Source organism: Danio rerio, chromosome 24 (genome assembly GCF_052040795.2).
Source record: "Danio rerio strain M-AB ecotype USA chromosome 24, GRCz13ab, whole genome shotgun sequence".
Classification (NCBI taxonomy): Eukaryota; Metazoa; Chordata; class Actinopteri; order Cypriniformes; family Danionidae; genus Danio; species Danio rerio.
The window spans coordinates 34,117,359-34,137,159 of NC_141044.1; the positions used below are offsets into that span (position 1 = coordinate 34,117,359).

The following is a 19,801-nucleotide window of genomic DNA, read 5'->3' on the forward strand; positions in this document are numbered from 1 at the left end:
AAGTATTCACAACAGCACTGAAAAGAAATTCAAATAAGTTTTAATTTTATAAGAAGTAAGTTTCACATTTTGACCTTTTTTCTACACGGTTAAGTTGCTCTTTATCGAAATATAGTTCGTTTAAATAACTTCTGATCAACTGACGGAGGAAAAAAAAAAAGGAAATATATATATATACAGTTGAAGTCAAAATTATTAGACCCCGTTTATTTTTTCCTTAATTTCTATTTAACTGAGAGACTTTTTTCAACATTTCTAAACATAATAGTTTTAAGAACTCATTTGTAATATCTAATTAATTTTTATATTTGCCATTATGACAGTGAATAATATTTGACTAGATATCTTTCAAGACACTTCTATACAGCTTAAAGTGACTTTAAAAGACTTACAGTAATTAGGTTAACTGGGCAGTTTAGGGTAATTAGGCAAGTTATTGTATAATGATAATTTGTTCTGTAGACAGTCAGAAAAAAAAATGCTTAAAGGGGCTAATCATTTTGTCCCTAAAATGGTGTTTAAAATATTAAGAACTGCTTTTATTCTAGCCAAAATAAAACAAATAAGACTTTCTCCAGAGGAAAAAACATTATCAGACATACTGTGAAATGTCCTTGCTCTGTTAAACATCATTAGGGAAAAATAAAAAAAATAAAAATTCAAAGACGGGCCAATAATTCTGACTTCAACTGTATATATATCGTTTGAACTCTTGTTGTACCACAACATAAGTAATCACAAATGATGTGGTTTTCTGATTTATAAAACCATTTAAAAACAAACCGACTGGCAAAAATGAAAACAATGCTCATGTAAAGATGGATACAAAGTTATCGGTTACAAAAAATATGCCAAATTCAGTGCATTTAATGAAAAACAGGATTGTTCTGAAATACGTCAACTAAAATAAACACCGTTAAAACCCAACAGTCAACTTTATCAAATGAAATGAGTGTTGTAAACTCAAAAATGACTGAAAGTTAGTTCTACTCATTTGAAAAGAATTTTGTACTCAATGAGTGTTGAAGGTAATGAGTTAAACTAAATATCCAATTTCTTTAGCTTTAATGAAGTTCACAGTTCTCATTTTGAACTGAAATAGTCTGCTGCAATTGATTTTCTCAAATGGTTTGAGTTACCTTAACATTTTGGGTTTTACGGTGTATATATTTCATATCCAACACAAAAAAAAAAAAAAAAAAGAATTTACAGGAAAAAAGTTGCCAAAACCATTAAAAAAAAAAAAAAAAAAAAAAAAAATATATATATATATATATATATATATATATATATATATATATATATATATATATATATATATATATATATATATATTCCCACCCTGAATTACAAGATGTCAGAACTCTCAAAACAAAGTGAAAGAATAAGAGTGAGGGGAAGAAGAGCGGCAGAAAGAGAGAATGCAGAACTACACAAGTGTTTATTAATCATGCCACAGAAAATTAAACAGAAAGAGGAAGAAATCAAAACACATATCCAAAGTCAAGGCTTCCAGCTTTTGTTAAAAAAAAAAAAATCTTTTAATTGTGCCACATCCAAATTTGGATCATACAGTCCTACAGACATAAAACAAAACATAAGACTTGCCCCTCTAAGAAAAGAAAATGTGGACTTTACAATTAACATCATGTATTCTCTCCAAAACCTGCCCGTGTCGTCTCTTCTAAAAAAATGAAGCAGTTCAGTCAAAAAAAAATTATAAAAATTTGCTGTTTACTCTTCCTCAAGGTATCCAACATGTAGGTAACATTTGTTTTCAGCATAACATGAAAGATTTGCACTAGAAACCGTGGTCCTTAGTGATTCATAAAATGATGCAAGTTGATGAATGTATCATCGGTAGTAAGGCTGGGTCGATAAACGATATATCAAATTGTGATGAAAATTTACATCAATAACAATAAGCTCTGGACTTTTTTTTTTACTCTTTATTGATCTAAGAGTCAATCACAGCAGACATGTGGTTGGTGATTCATGTGTCGTCGGTAGTAGGGCTGGGCCGATAGACGATATTATATTGAATCACGCTAAAAATTTACTTCAATAACATGATAAACTCTGGACTTGTTTTACTCTATATTGATCCAGGATCACACAGCAGAAATGTCCAACAATGGGAATCTAAAAGTGTGTTGATATTAGAGATGTACTGAATTTTTGGCCACCGACAAATTAATCAGCTAAAAATGTTGCGTGATTTATTGGACCTTCTATTTTTTGTGGCTTTAGTCATTGTTGGGTTACAATTTTAAATTTGGAAGCAATAACAACGTATATCGAAATATATATCGTTGGCATTCCATATGGAAAATAATTAGAGATTTTTTTTATTGACATTTTTGCCATATCGCTCAGCTCTAATCAGGAGTCATTTTATTTTGCCTGTATATATATATATATATATATATATATATATATATATATATATTTACACACATACATACATACACACTTTTTTTTTTTTTACTCTAAAAGTCATCAAGCCACTGACTTACATTTTATGAAATCACCAACGTCCTCACTTTCAGGTAAAAATCTTCAATATTTCTCAAAAGAAAGAGGCCACCAACATCTCAGATGATCTGGAGGTAACTAAACAAACTGCAAATTTCCATTTCAGTGTGAAATATCCCTTTAAAACGCTTACTATATGGGAGTAAATTAAGACTATAGGCACAAACTTTGGTCCCTTGTACTGTAGTTGTCTTTCCAATTCACACGAAGTGATTTCCAACCCAAGAATAATGATGCACCAGCGTCAGAGAAAAGCATGTCACAATTACCTTCCACTTAGGATAAAGACAACAACAGGTATATAAAAGAAAACTGGAGGAAAGAAAATGAGCAATTACAACGGGCTTCTTCTCCAAATTACAAGAGTTTTGGCTAGATTGGTGGGTTAAAAATGGGTCCATAACGACCACTGGAGAGTCGCATTTATTTACAATTCTTCAATGAAAACGGCATGGGCATTAAGAATAAAACAAACGAAAGACGCGATAAAAAGATTGATGGATTTTATACACTATACAGACTCAACACGAGGAGAAGAAAATAAAAACATGACACTTAGTGTAATATTACCCTCAAACAAAAGCATGGGTTTGAGAAAAACAATAATTCTGAAAAGTTTTGTAAGGCACATTCTTTTCTGCTTTTTTTATTATAAGGGGATCAGGACTTTACACCACAACAGCTTTCTAGCACATCAGAGTGCCCACGATAGGGAAACGGTGTTAAAAAAAAAAAAGGTCCTTGGAAAATCAGTCACAATATTTCTTTCTTTAGACATCTTCTTTAGGAATGAATCTTGGAAAAAGAAACGCATGGTCCCCAGTGTATTGAAACAGTCAACAGGCGACGATAGAAAAAAAGGTTGAGATCGAGACCTCTCGGGTTACGTTTCAGATGGTGGATTTGGAAAAGGAGACCTTCAGGTGGTGGTTATTACCCATGTTGTAATTGTGGAGGTCGATCAGGCATTGAATGGCTTCTTCGATGGTCGACATCTGAATCAGGGCCATTTTATGATCTCTGCAGAGAAAAGAAATGGTCACGCATGAAAGAGGGGGGGGGGGGGGGGGGGGGGCTTCTTTTGATGAGGTGTTAAAATGTGGAATTTTTCTTCTATACATTTTTCTTCTGAGAATGTCTCATTTTTTTAGTTTGGCTGGAATAAAAGCTTTTTTTTTTCATAAAATAATTAAGGTTAATATTATTCACAATATATAATTGTGCCACATGTCAGAATCTGAAGAACGAAACAATCCTGTATTGTGTCAAATTTTCAATAACCAAATCCAGCTAATTAAGTAAACTATGTACGAGGAATGGTCCACAGGCCTAATCCAAATGTCTGAAATCCAAGTTCTTTTAACTGTGAGAACCCTGTTTTTAATAATATAAGAAAGATTCTTTCAGTAAAGCCATGACAGACAGAATCGGTTGACATTTTTGTACTATTTCTAAAGAGAAATTTTGTTAAAAAAAAATCTGCCTTTTATGCGTAATTATTTTAGGAGTATCATAACTAAAACTTAATATAAGAAAATAATAATACATTTTTAACTTAAATTTAATGTTTACAATGCAAATCCAATTAGATCCACTAGTTTGGTAAACAAAGTCAGGTTTTTATATCATATATCTACTAAAAGACAGAAAATATTACTTTACAAACTGTATTGTAATTAAATCATATGAAAATTTTAATATTACTTTTATTATATCATAACGATATCAGTGAAATTAATTTGAAAACTGAATAAATATAAATTTACACACACTTACACAAATAAATACATAGACTAAATAATGGGCTAAAAATCTGTGGATTTCTGTATGCGCAGATTTCGTGTGGGCATAGCCATGACTTAAAACATTGTAAGTTACATTTATTTAATATATATTTTTATATGCATTTTACATTTACTATTCAATAATTATTGCATTATTGCCAGTTACATGATGGGATTACTTGGGGAAAATTCTGAGCAGGAAAAATCATCTAAAGGTAAATAAGTCTTTTCAATGCTTGTTCTAACACTTGCTTTTTTCATATCAGAGGTTCTTGTTCAGCATAAAAACTCTAAGCCATTACATGATCTCTGCAGAGAAAAGGACCGGTCGCACAAATGAAAGCAGAAGCATCGTTTTGATGAAGCGTTAAACGGCGACAGACTTACTGGAAAAACTTGAAAGCTTTCACAGTGCCGCCGGAGTTGGAGAACAGGACTCTGAGGTCTTCTTCAGTAACGTCTTGCCTTCAAAACATGACAGAAAAATGAGGCGGCTCACCGACGACTGACACACAGACTGACAAATGGCGAATGCAGCTTTTACTCACGGGATGTTTGACAGATGCAGCGTGGCAGAAGGAGGGAAGATGTTCTGGAAGTTCTTGGAGCCAGGCTTTTTGAAGCGATGTAGCGGCGAGTTGGTGAAGTCTTTGGTGAGACCCTGGTCATCTAAACCGTCTCTCGGCAGCTGAACGGTCTGGTGCTTGGACATTGTGACTCTGATGATCTTTGAAAACATCTTCTGACCGTTTAGATGGCTCATCGCTGAGGTACAGCCACATCGTAGAAGAAAAACAAGAAAGATTTGATGAAATGCAATGTTTTTTTAGATGTTAGCATCAGTATTTTAGTCTTTAAGAATATCCATAAGCTAGTGTAGTACAAATCAGTGACTAAATTTGTGTTCTGAAGAAATAACACTGATATAAACATGTAACGCTGGCAGAGCTGTGATAAAACAAAACGCTTTTGACTGCTTTTAAAAAGGGGAGAAGCTACTCTATGTCCAGCTAGAACTGGGCGATTAACCGAAATTGACATTCAGACTATTATACAATCCAAAAGTGTATTTATTTAATTATAAAGTTGTTAAAAACAGAACTTAAAATATAACACTTTTACTCTGAAATTAATTTGAGAACGCTGCATTTTCTGCATCATTACTCCAGGTTTCATCTTTCAAAAATCATTATTAGGCTGATTTAGTGCTCAAAAATATTGCATTCTATTACCAATGATAAAAACAAGTATTTCCTTTTTTAGGATTATTTTTAGGATTTAATTTATTTAACAGAAAACAATTTACAAAGTAAACACTTTTAATACTTTTTGAAAATTATTATTAAATTAATATATTAAATAATGTTTTTGAAAAATAGTAATTGCTAAAAAAAAAAAATTAATTCTGGCCCCAAACATTTAAATTGTGGAGATTTTTTAATAACACAAAGTATTAACATGCATACAGCTACAGAAGAAAAAGAGAAACTAAGAAAATCCTTTGATTCTGGATTTATTAGCTATGGATTTGAGTAAAATTTGAATATTACTTTGATTCTATAAAGGTCTTCACATTTGACAAAAGTGATAAATAATCCAGTGTGCTCAGTTTAATTTTGCAATCATAAATGTATTAAAAAATGGAAAATAAAAAATAAAAATGATTATGCAAAAAAAAAAAAAAAAATCTGCTTAAAGATTAACATGAACTATAATAGGTAACAATCAGATACGCATATACAATAAAAAAACAAAGAAAGAGAGGAATAATACCATAAAAATATTGATAATAGTTATAAAAAATATACTAAAAAGATGAGCACATGTCAATTGCTATGTTTCCATCCAAAGATGTGAATTGAATTTATGTGCTGGAACAGGAATATCGCATAAAAGATGTGCGAATAAAGCAGCGTTTCCATCCAGGCAAAGACAAACAAAATCATCACTTCCTGATTAACTGGCACCAAATATCAACAATAAAAATGGAATTTGCTACGATAAGAGAAGTTGCTCAAATCATTTCCTTATTTAATAAATTATTTGCACCTAAACAATGCCGACATGCAACAAGTGCGTGACAGTTTGAAGCCATGAGATGCAGAGCACAGACGCTCTAAACAATTCTGGAGGTTATTATTAATATAACACTAACACTGAAATGGTTAAGGCGTTTTAGATTGACCAAAACAACATTTCAGATGTTTTACAGTATGCTCAGCCTGCTGGTTTGTCCAATCGCACACATTTTTATCATCACCTGATCTTATAAGAAAATTGCATGACTTTTTTAATGCGCATGCTGGAATTTGTTCAGTAAAAGTGTTTTCATCGCAGTTCATGCACATTTTTCTTATCAAATAAAAAGTTTATCCTATTCAGCTATTTTCAAAATTGATGCACATCTTGGCGTTTCCATCATTCGTTGTTTATGCACATATCCAAAATTTAAATAAAAAAGATGGATGGAAACATAGCTTATGTGATATGTGGTAAGTCAAGCAATAATAATAACAACAATAATAATGTTGATAAGAAGAAGGAAGGAAGTAGTGGCAGCTAATGTGATAATAATATTAATAATAATAATAAAAATTACATAAACATAAATATTAGTCCTGTATATTAGTTATCGACCCCATAAATGCAAATACTCAGTATCGTATCCTTAGTTTTTTGTCTTTTCTATCTCTACTACATATTCAGAAGGCATTCACAACCTGCAAACTTCTTAAATTTTCATCAGGAAATAATGTGGGTGCCATGAGAGCTGTTTTTTTATGAAGCAAAGCTGTTCAGTTTTAATGAACACATTTTTATTTGCAATTAAATTGAGTACAATGAAACCAAGGACATCGATACTGAATGAATCTTCTGCGATTTCACAACGTCTTTAAAGTCTGAATGCGACTGCAAATTGAGCTTGACTGGCATGTAAAGTTGCCGTGACAATAACTGTTAAGAATGTTTCGGTATGCTTCTTACCAAGCTGAGCCTGGTTCATATCGGCCATCTGTATCAGTGCGCTGTCTTTCTTATTAAAAAGGATCTTCACGCGCTGCACGTCTCCATAAACTCCTGTGAACAGAGCAGCAGCAGCCGGAGAGAAAGCCAGAGACGGAGGAAAGAGTGAGGAGTGAGACTCAGAGAGTGGAAAGATGGACTGATAGACTCACAGAATGTCTATCGAGATGGAGAAAACTAATCACAACCTGACAGAAGACTCAGATATGTATAGATATATATACACACACACACACACCCTCAAATGCAAGAGAAATTAAAAGCTAAGATGGAAGCTAAGACTGTGCAAACTGAACCAAAGACAAACATGCATTCGAACAAATAGCTCAAAAGGCAGAACGAAAAGCAAAATACTTTTACTCTTAAAGCCAGTTAATGACAATGGCTGAAAGTCAACATGAAATGGCATCCAAAATTGATTTACCTTCATTACAAAAGAAGAAATATTAAGAATTATAATTACTACAGATGTACTTTATCCATTTAAAAATGCTAAAAAGCTATTTGCTTATTTTTCATTAATATTAATTCGACAGATTAAACTAATAAATGGTTTTGATTGATATTTTTTTAACAAAAAATTATACTTTTTTTGCCAAACAACCAGGGGTCTAAATTATTTAACTATAGAAACCTTTCTAAAAGTGAACAATTGACAAAATTTAATTGTAGTTTTTTTTTATTGGAGATTATGCCTCATATGACATATTTTTACATTACACAACAACATGTACATTAAATATGTTTAAAAGTAAGTCCAAGGCACTCGAAAAATATGTAAAAAATATTAAAAAGCCTTTATTGACATGGCTATTCTTTAAAACAGTGCATACGCACTTCGGCAAACACTTGCCTTTATCAGAGTGGTTCCCTTATAAAGGCTTGTTAATATTTTTTACTTATTTTTCAAGTGCTTTGTACTTACTTTTGCTGTTTAATCAGATGAATCCCTTACTCAAAGAGCACCGACACATTAATTAAGCTACCCCTGAGCACTTTCTGTTTGATTTTAGGTTTATTTAACAGTTTATGTACATGTGCTCACATTATACCATCAAGTTTGAATGGGAAGCGGCATTCGCACACCATCTACTCCAATGTCCAATAAATAGTTTAATCATCGATATCGCAATTTCAAGTTGGGATAATAATTTACCAGAAAAATGCAGTTCAAAACATGATAATTTTTCACTCATATTATTAGATTAAAGACTTTTGGATGTGTTTTTAAGGCCTGTGACAGTAGGATTTTAAGTTAATTTAAACCATCTGGGCACAGGAAGTTGTAAAGTACGCCACTTTAACGAATATTATGTTTAATTATTTGATACAATAAAGACTACATGCAGTGTTATTTTACATACTGAATTTCTGTACTGCAATACTGTTCAACTGCTTCAAATACTTTAAATCGTTGTCTATTTTTTTTTTCTTTTTGTTCTGTTGTTTTCATCAGTGCTTTCATTTAATTATTTAGTATATTATATGCAGATGCACTCCCCTACAAATCATAACCATTGTTATAAAATTCGGAATTCTTTCCAAATAGTAATTTTGTGAAACTATAGTCATTTCATAGAAAAACAAAATGTAGCAATGTCAGTTTTTTCCAATATCATGCAGCTCTATTTCCAACTAGGCATGGGACGATAACCGTTTAAAGGTGTACCACAGTTTGGAAAAGTGAAGATTTTAAGACCGCCATTCCCAGGGTATGTGCAAGTTTTTTTTGTTACTTTTTTTAGGACAACAGTATCTCCAGCAGATAAGATATCCAAAGATGGCAATTTAAAAAGTAAAGAAATCTGTGTTTTTGAAACTAATAAAGACAGCAGAATTCAATGATTAATTTTCATCATTTGGCCTGACATGTTCACTGCTCCAAAATACTTTTACATCTTTCAAAAAATAAAATATATTGTTTTCAAAGTGTGACAAAATGTGTTGTTTTTTACCCAGACATTTAAAAATAATATTTTTAGAGCAGTAATCACAATACCATGATATCGTGAAACTGTGATATTTTTATCTAAGGTTATCATACCGTCAGAATCTTATACTGGCCCATGCTAATGCCCAACCCCCTTTTGTGCATAGCCACATTAATAAATGAGACCCTAGAGCTTTAATAAAAAAGCTTACCCATACAGAAATGTCACAAATGATGTATATTGCCCTAAATCAATACTGATTGGTCTATGCATATAAATTAATAAGACAATATATAAGACAATAAGATGTGTTTATAGCATTATATTCTATCATGTTTAAATTGATTTGTCTTTTTTGCCAAATAAAAGATTGGTAACACTTTTTTGATGGTCCATTTTAATATGAGTAGACTGTCTGCTTAATATCTGATAATATGCTCCATCAACAGACATTTAACTGACTATAAGAAACTTTGTAAGTACATGTCAACTTATTCTAACCCTAACCCCAACCTAACAGCCTACTTATAATCTAATGAGAATTAGTTGGCATGTAGATGCAATGTAACTTAAATTTAACAAAATAAAGTGTGACCAAAACATTAACTAATAGAGTAAAAAAATTATACATGTGAATATCTCCAATAAAACTGGTTAAAGGGATAGTTCACCCAAAAATATAAATGTACTCACTATGGTCTGCTTCAAAACCTATTTGAGTTTTTATTTCTTCTGTTAAACACAAAAGAAGATATTTTGAAAAATGCTGGCACTCATTAACTTCCATATTAATTGTTGTCATATTACAAGTCAATGTGTGCAACCTACATTCTTCAAAATATCTTCTTTTGTATTTAAAAGAAGAAACTCTTATGATTTATAACCACATGAGAAAAAGTAAATAATGAGGTAATTGTCAATTTTTAGGGGTGAACTATGTCGTTTAAATGAATTAGCAGTCGAGTACATGCGACTCTAGAAGTTTACAAGCAAAAACGTTAACAAAAATTTAAATCAGAGACACACAAGTAGTCAATTATTTTCAATGGACATTAAGTAAATCTACTGGCCAATATCTGAAATGTCCATTTCATGCTGACTTTGGATAAAGAAACCAAAAGTACATGAATAATAATAATAATAATAAAGAGAACAATAAGAGAAACCAAATGAAAAAAAGGTAGAGCTAACGAGAACATACCGAAGAGGGTAAACAGACTGTGGGGCGTAACCATCTTTAGAGGAGAGAGGAGCAAGCGGACAGAGAGAAGAGTCGAGGAAGAGCAGAGATGAACAGATCATCCATAACGGAGGGTGGTTTCCCGCAGAATGGTGAAGTGGTCATGGATCATGGTTCGGGGCGGTTAATTGGGGGTCCGAAGTTTTGGTCAAGCAAAAAAATAAGAACAAAAATAAAAAACAAGAGCATGAACAGCGAGGTGTGATAAAAGTGTGGTGAGAAACAACAAAACCATATAAATGAGGGTAAAAAAAAATTATAAAGAGAGACAGAGTGGGACAAAATCAAAAATGGAGAAGCAAATGGAGTATAAGCAAAAAGGGGGAACAAAAAATATATAAAACAGGTCAGTACACAGGAAATGCAGGAGAATGGCTGCTTTATGTATTTCTACATTATACGAGCAAATAATTGTGCCAAATGTAGTTACCCAGGTACCAGGGTAAGGATACATTCATATCAAAAGAAAAAGGAGCATCTGATAAATGACAACAATGATCTGAATAAGAGAGTAGTGCATGCAGGAGATCAAGAAAAAGGCGAAAGCATTGTAGTTTCAAGCATTCGGTCCACAGAGTTTTACTCGTGTCTTTGTGATCGCCATGCTTGTGTGGACATGAAAACCACCTTAAAGTTATGGTGTGAACAGACAAAGTCACGCTGACTCCCAGAGCAATACATGAGGACTAACGTTTAAAGAACACTCAAAATTTGTTAATCGGATGAGAAGAAGGGAAATGTTACATATAGTTCATTAGTTCTCACAAAGAGAGAGAAAGAAATTGAGAATGAGACTATGGAAGTAATGTTTGTCATACCATATAATGAATATCATTAACAAATACCACTAAGAAATTTAGATGAATGAACTTAAAGCGACACAAAAATGAAAATTGACTCACTATTTATTCACCCTCAAGTGGTTTAAACCTTTTGTGAATTGCAATAATTTTGTTGAACACATTATAAGAACAAAGCAGAAAACCAGTAACCATTGACTTCTATAGTAAAGAAAAACAAACTATGAAAGTCAGTGGTTACCGGTTTTCGGCGTTCTTTTAAATACGTTAATTCGCATTAAAGTGAAGAAAGACAAACTGGTTTGGAACAAGTAAAGAGAGAGTCATTATGTAAGAGAGCACTTAAAATTCATGATAAAAAGCCTCGGTTGTACCATCGCTGTAATATCTTAAAAAACAGTGTCTTAAGTTTTGATAACACTATAAAATACTACAATATTTGTTTTGTTTAGAAAGTTATTCAATTAAAAAAATAAATAAAAGACTAATTTCAGATTAAAGAAAACATCACGAATGACATGTTCTTTGGTAAGGAAGTAACGTATTGTCCCTAGTCACGGGACCTCTTTTGGTCAATCTTCTTTTATTTTTAAATCCACAAATTTGTAGTATTCTCTCCCAACAGAAATAGTCACATGTACATTTTCACACCTGACAGGGAGGTGGTATTTGTCTAATTAAATGTGTACACACTGAGTGAGATGTTTTTGATTTGTCAGTGTTTTAGTTTGTATGTGATGATGCTTGTATGTTTTAAACTGACTTTTTAATTAATTGATTATTATTGTTTAAATTTGTACCTGTCTAGGGACTGCAGGTGGAAAATAGCAATCCTGCTATAACCTGGCACAATGAATCTTTCCTTTTTGAGGTTAATGTAATTTTGTGCATGTCCCTGTTAAATAAATAAATAAATAAATAAATAAATAAATAAATAAATAAATTCATTCATTCATTCATTCATTCATTCTGTAAAGGATGACTTTTAGTTTTGGGTGAACTATCCCTTTAATTTTGTTTAAAATATTTATTTAACTGAAAAGAATTATACTTTTGTTTTGTTATTATAATAAACAAGATCTCAAAGACCTAAAGAGCTCAAAGAGTCACATTTAACATATTTGTAAGATCTATTATATGTGACAGTTACTTAATTTACTGACCAATCATTTGTCACACCTATTGGAGTTTCTTTTTTTTTCAGTTTAACTTAACTCATAAAAATATTGAAAACCTGTAACCATTGACTTCCATGGTATTTTTTTTCCTACTATGAAAGTCAATGGTTACAGGTTTCTTTTTTCAAAATATTTTCTTTTGTGTTTAACAGACCAAATAAACTTATAACGGGTTTGAAACCAACTAACAGAGAGCAAATTGTGAGTACATTTTCATTTTTGGGCAAAATGTTCCATTAAGGCTATGTTAAGGAAAACTAAGACTTTGTTTTGGGCTGTAATTTTCCATTTTTTTTGCATGTCCCATATTTATTGAAACAAAAGTCAAGATAGAAACTTGTATTTTCCATATGATGGCAATTACATATTTATATTTGTAACATAAGAGTTATAAAATTATTATTTAAATAAAAAAACTAATATGATTATCATGACACAATAATTTGTTTTAGTTGTATTTAAAATGTAAGTCATGAGAAAAGTCTTAAAAAAATAACATGGCATGACAAACAGAAAATGGTAAATGCAGGGGAGTGGTTGAGATGTGAAAGTACACTGACCTCTTCGTTTAGATTGCTAACGAGCAGCACACCACCAGAGCTAGAGTGCCCGGACAGAGCCACTCTTCCAGCAGCCGCAGCGGCAGCAGCAGCCGCACTCAACGGGCTCAGAGCACCTGAATCACACACAACAACAATTCCAATCCAGACATTACATTAAAAGCATGTACAGATATGCAAAATTTGATAAACTGCGTGGATAAACTTAAGAACTAGTCAATAAACTCATTTTAAAAGCTTGAGTGATTAGTGTGTTGATGTACTTCCAACTGAAACAAAATATTAAGTAGGGGTAGGCTTGTTTTTGTGAATAATTTCCTATTAGCTAGATTTACACATTTCTTCATTCACTTTTTTGACACGCATAAGTGACAAGCAGCAAGCAGAGATCTATTTCTCCTCTACTTAAACAGAAAATGACTACTTGTTCATTTGAAATGTTACTTTACATTCATGACTAGTGTTGGGGAAAGTTACTTTTGAAAGTAATGCATTAAGCATTGTGCTACTTAGTTACATTTTATGGAAGGTAATGCGTTACATTACCTTTGAGAACTTAAAGGTTTTTTTTGACTAAGTTCATTTTAATTCAGGAATTTGTTTTTAAAAGCATTACATTTTTTAAAAAAATGTTTTACCCCAAAACTTTTTACTAAATTTAAGCAATATGTTACTTCACTCGCTACTTAGAAAACCAAAATAATTCCATAGGTTACTTGTATTGCGTTCATGATAATTAGATGCGTTTGCTGCTCAGCGTTGGCCCTTTAAAAATGAAACTTCAAATTTCTAAATTTCAAACCTGAGGCACCCAAGCAGCACCATCCGGCTGATTTATGTTTACTCTTGCACTGTCGTTACTTTGAATATGTCCTTTAAAGAGCCCATATTATGGGTTTTTGAAAATTCCCCTCCATGTAGTGTGTAACACAGCTCTAAGTGAAGTGAAGTATCCAGCTAAGGCTTAAATCTGTAAGAATACAGTGTTTAAAACGGTTGATTCATCTATAAAAGAGTCGACTCATAGTGCTTCGAACGAGTCGCCTTGATACCGACTCATTAGGTGTTTCGCCATGACGTACGAACGAAACCAAGTTATTCACGTGCACGCGCAAACCCGGGAGATTTCAAACCTGAGGCCCCGCCCTCTGACGCAGAAACCCAGACACACACACACACCCACAAACACACGCACACCCACAAACACACGCACACAAACATGCCGGTCGATTGAAGTAACACTGCAGATGGACATTATATTGAGTCTCTACCCAAAGATGAAACATCAGCATTATAGCCAAGCAGTTGGAAACTTCTGGAAACTACATGCTACAAAGAATACTTCATCTGAGTTTGTTAAAGGAAGGATCAGTAAAGAGTAACTGATGGACGTCAGGATGGGTTTCTTCCATTTCTCAAGTGTAAGTACGTGCGGTTAAAGTTGTTGCCTCGTTTACTCTAGCTTGCAAATGTATTTAGTTGTGATTTGTTACTTGTAACCGCGTGTACTGTATCAGGTTAACTGGATATATTATCTTATCGCGTGCAAAGTCACGTTAAAAACGCGACGCGTGCTGTTTGTTTATGGAGCTCCGTGCTAGAGTTCTACTCCCGCGATTTATTCGGAAATTTATTCCCGCGCCGCAGAAATCTGGCGCGGGGACAGCCGCGGGAATAAATTTCCGAATAAATCGCGGGAGCGGTCGGTAACGGGTTTAATTTGGGACGGGAGCGGGCTGTCTAGCAATATCACGGATATTGCTATGCGAATTAGAAAGAGAGTCTGCGTGGTGCTTGTGTGTGTGTTAGTGCGCACGCGCGCGTATGAGAGAGAGCGAGAGAGAGAGAGAGAGAGAGAGAGAGAGAGAGAGAGAGAGAGAGAGAGAGAGAGAGAGAGAGAGAGAGAGAGAGCGAACGAACGAACGAACGAGCTTTGTGCTGTGTGTGTGTGTTTATACTTGGCTGTCTGGACTGTATACTGGGTGATTTTTGGTTGTGTTCTCCGCTCTAGCGGGACCGGGCGCGGCGGGCAGAAAACGGAGCGGGTTCTCAGGCTAAAACCTGGCGGGTGCGGGCGGGTGCGGGCGGAAGCGGGAGCGTTGTCATCCGGAGGTGTGTGTGTGTTTTTGTGTGTGTGTGGTATGGCGAGTACACGACTGTCTCCTTCGTTCGGTTATCCGTGGCACTATCCACTCGCCATAGTGTGGCAGCTAAACTCCACGCCTACACTATCGAGCGTGTATGAACTGTGATTACTTTTTAAATTGCTGATTAGCTATTGGCCATTTCCCTCTCTGACTGAAGGCAGTCGACCAATCACGACAGACTGTCATCGGTCCAATCAGCGCAGATTAGCTCCGCGCTAAGGAGGGGTTTGGGAACAAATGAATCACTGGACGATTCATACAGGAGTCGCTGGGATAATTAGCTAAAAATAAATGCAGATTATAAGACCATGAAAGTGTTTTTTGACCTTGCATGCATATTAGACTGTTGTTGGAGACCCTTACAACCAGGATATGACCCTATTTCATGTATAATATGGGCTCTTTAAAGCCTTTCCAGATAAAAATTGTTGTTGATGACATTTTAAAAAGAGACCATTCCAAAAGTATGTTTAACAGTTTGTTTGCTATTGCAATATTGACATTTTTAAGGAACTTGAGTATGGCCAGGTCCACACAAACACAGGTATTTATAACCCCCTTGCTTGTGTAGACAAAAACGCAGTATCAGGTGACTGAAGGCAGAACTGTTTTCTCATTTTCCGATTGGCCAACAAGGCTGGGTTCACTAAACGTAGAAGATGTGATTGAGGCAAATTCCACACATTTGTGAAAAAATCATCACATTTTTATATCGCTACAATAAAAATGTTTGCATTGATATGTTGCAATTTACTTGCATATAACAAGGTTATTATAGTTAATGAAAAGAACGATTAGAACATTTTCGTTAATTGAAATACGAGTTTTAAAGAGTTTAAAACACTAAAACTAACGGAAACTGTATTTTGTATATACAAAACAAACTAAAATTGTAACAAAAACGTCTATTGTTTTCGTCTTTATAAATGTATATAATACATAATCCTACTGTAAAACTTTTAGAAGTAAATCTATTTACTTCATGCTGCCAGGTGTGTTTGAACCGTACGACACCCCAGAGTCTGTAATTCTGACGCCAGATCTAGTCGATCCTCCTCCAATCATCCTCGCTGCTCTCGTGACAAAAACAACGAGTGGACATGACAGCAACACGGTGACAGCATTAAATACGACTCGAGCAGACATTTAAAAGTATTGATTTAACACATTTGTGCACAAACTTGGGTATAAGTGATTCTGATCGCGAACAAATCGTTCTTTTTAATTGGATCTTCTAAATGAACTGGTTCAACTAGTTTACTAAATCGAACTGAATGATTTTAAATGATTCACATCTCCAATAACCCCTAATCCACAAATAACTTGTTTTTTAACATGCCTGATACCCCTGACTAGAAATAAACCAATATATACAAGTTATTCAGTTATTAGAACAGTACACAGAGATCAGATTTAAGAAGCAAAACAATTTTGATAGAAAAAGTCAAAACGAAATGAAAACTAAAACTAATGAAAAATCCAAAACTATTATAACCATTGCACAGATCTTTAATTCTGCTTTTGGTGTGAACCCAGCATAAACAGCTTTTATCAATGCCTATTGATTCAGCATGACCTTAACATGCATTACAGTGCGTTTTTGTAATTTCGTGAGAACAGATTTTTTTTCCTTCTTTTTTCAATCGAAAGTAAAGGAAATGTAAAAATACCCGTGGTCGTGCAGACATTGCCTGAGTGTATAATATGGTATCTTGAATAAATAACCTCATGTATTAAGTTAACAATAGTTTGATGTTTTTTCTACCAAGGGTTGGATTTTTAAAAAAACTAACCGGGCATCAAACCAAATGTGAAAGCACCCTAAATGCATTATGTAAAAGATGATTGAATCAACCAAAAAAGCGGTGCAGATACTCACACTAACTTAAGTCGAAAACCTGAATTTATAATCAAAGAAGCCTTCAACTAAGTGGCCCAGTCATATCCCATGTCAGTTTTCGCTGTGACAGCCAATAAAAGCTGAATTACACACAGATAAAACATATTAGTTCTTTATCCTGATGAGAGAGGGACCAGGTTAAAACCACGTGGGGTTTTAAAACCTAATAATTTTAAGCCTAATATCAATAAAATACCTGCTTGATTACGTGGCAGGGGAAATGTCAAATTGCATTTTAAATTAAGAGGCCTTATGAGCAGATCTCGGGAAAAAGGTCAGTCAAGGCACTCGGAGACACAGGCCTACGTGACATTTTACAGTACTTAAGAGCACATTCCAATTACATTCTGTCTTTCATAAACACAGCTTTCTATTTTCATTTTCACAGCATTCAGACAGACGCCATTAAATCAATGATGCTGATTGAAATACTGTCCCCATTCAGAGGCGTTCAAAATCAATCTCATCGTGAACGGGATGATGGTTTTGATGACATGCGATGATTAGAATTAAACAAGCAGTTGTCTTTTCTTTTACTCGAGTATGAAATGGATAAACACTTTTGGCTGTTGAATCCAGACTCACTGTATTTAAGCATCTCACACCATATTTAAGATGCCACATCAAGCTAAGAAAAAGGCTGCTCTCAAGACAACTTGAATGAACAACCAACAAAATAAGATGATTGTATGGTCAAAGGTGGAAAAAATGAATTAAATCACCAATTGTAAACAGGAACATGTTTCCTTATCTAACTGAGATCTGATTGGCCAAATTCCAAAAAAAAAAAAAAAAAAATTATATTTAAATAATTGATGTTGTTAGTAACCTTTGCATTGTGTTATGGGTCAATTTGACCCATTTTATATGGCCAGAAAAACAAAACTTTGTTTTTTAACTTTTGTCACTTTCTCATTTAGGTTCATGAACACATACACAAAGTGTTAGCACTCTGATGTGTTTTGAAGTGGGTGTACTAACTTTCTATTATATCTGTGATATTTGCTTGTCAATTTGAATATCGATATTGATTATGCACAAATTCATGTTTTTTTTTTGTCAATTCCTCAAGCACCTTTTTTTAATACAGCGAATTCTCTTCGGCTTATTCCTTTTATTAATCTGAGGTCGCCACAGCGGAATGAACTATCAGCTTATCCAGAATATGAGCCACCGTGTTGCCCCACCGTAATAATAAATACATATAATAATGGGCCATGGTCGACCCGAGCTCAAACAATCCTTGTTGTGTTTTGATGAACAGCCACAAAGCCAACAAAACCTGCCATGTCCTGTTGTTGTTTTACGAGGCCGTCTAAAAGTGCGAGCGGTTTTACTTTCTCCAGAGAGCTCGCTGCACGTCTATATTTGAAATAACAAACTTCTTGAGCTGATGATAATAATGTGCGCGTGATCATTGAAGCGCTCTGAAATCCAATCCTTTCAGAAACGGACAAACGCGAAAGTGAAGCGCAAAAAAAAAAGGTAAGGTCAGAAAAAAACAAAGGAGTAAAAGATTCTTTCAGCAACTTTAAACAAACAAACTGCCATGTTTAACTATTATCATCACCTTTGGACTATTATGAACTCGGCATGACTCTTTAACAAGAGGTTACATGTGCTGGTGAAAATGTAAGATACAGATGAGAGGTTTGCACTGACTTATTTTTGAACCCAAATTAAGACTAAATGTATGCTGTTTGTAGTTTTTCTGTATCGGTAACTTATCGGAGACTTTAAGGGTCTGTATGTGTTCATGTATATTGCATTTATTTATTTATCTTATATAATTGCAGACGTTACAGTCGGCTATTTTGCACAATCATTGATCTGCAGTTATAATCAAATTATGTTCATAGAAAAATTTGTATTGAACATTTATACACAAGTATTTGTGTATAAAGCATCTGCTTCATGAGAAGTTCTTCTCATATGATATGTGAACAACCTGTACAGCTTTACTTTGACATTTCCTCAAGCGAGAATGACATCGACTGAAACTTTCTGTCATACAGCACACCCATCAAAAGGATGCCATTGGTCATTATCACCCAAAATGTAAAATTATCAGAATTTACTCATCCTGCACTTGTTTTAGTTTATTTCTTCTGTTGAACACAAAGCAAATCAGAATCACAGAAAAATGCAGGAAAAAAAAACAGACTTCCATGTTATTTTTTGTTTCTACTATGAATGTCAATGGCTGCTTTTCCCCCCTCAATATTCTTCAGAATACTTAGTTTTGGGTTCAACAGAAGAAAGAAATTCGTAAAAGTTTGAAGTCATCTGAAATTAAATATAAATATTAAGGAAATATTCAATTCCGAGTAAACTATCCCTTTAATAAAAAAGTAAACAGGAACAATAAGACACTGGCACCAAAAAAAACAGCAAATAATATTGATAAAAAATAAAAACAGACTTACCAGGGATCTTCCCAAGCAGGGAACTGGAGTCTTTACTCAAGGCAGCAGCAACATCCAAAGCGGGCTGCCCATCTCCAGCTGGAAGCTCCGGTCTGGTATAATCCCTGCTCTTATCGTTATTGTATTTCACATTCAGATTGACAAGCTTTGAGTAGTCTATACGAAGAGTACAGCAGGCGTTGTAAATGTTCTGACCATCTAGAGCCTAGAACAAAAGAGAAAAAGATAGAAAAAAAGAGCAAGGAGGAGAGACAGAGAGAAAAAAAAATGCGTCGT

At 33.9% G+C, this 19,801-nt stretch overlaps 1 protein-coding gene across 11 annotated transcripts in view; it reads right to left on the minus strand.

Annotated features, from left to right (window-relative positions):
* Window positions 1-1,422: 1,422 nt before the first annotated feature.
* ptbp2a (polypyrimidine tract binding protein 2a) overlaps window positions 1,423-19,801 on the minus strand; it is a 33,072-nt gene continuing 14,693 nt past the window's right edge. For 7 of the 11 annotated variants that reach the window (XM_087308607.1, XM_087308611.1, XM_087308608.1 and 4 more), the window contains 7 exon segments: window positions 19,526-19,730; window positions 13,053-13,168; window positions 10,476-10,509; window positions 7,305-7,397; window positions 4,868-5,084; window positions 4,707-4,784; window positions 1,423-3,555 (listed from right to left, as the gene is read on the minus strand). In XM_087308607.1, the coding sequence (XP_087164733.1) occupies window positions 3,426-3,555; window positions 4,707-4,784; window positions 4,868-5,084; window positions 7,305-7,397; window positions 10,476-10,509; window positions 13,053-13,168; window positions 19,526-19,730 (873 nt within the window). In that variant the 3' untranslated portion in view covers window positions 1,423-3,425. 11 annotated transcript variants of the gene reach the window in all.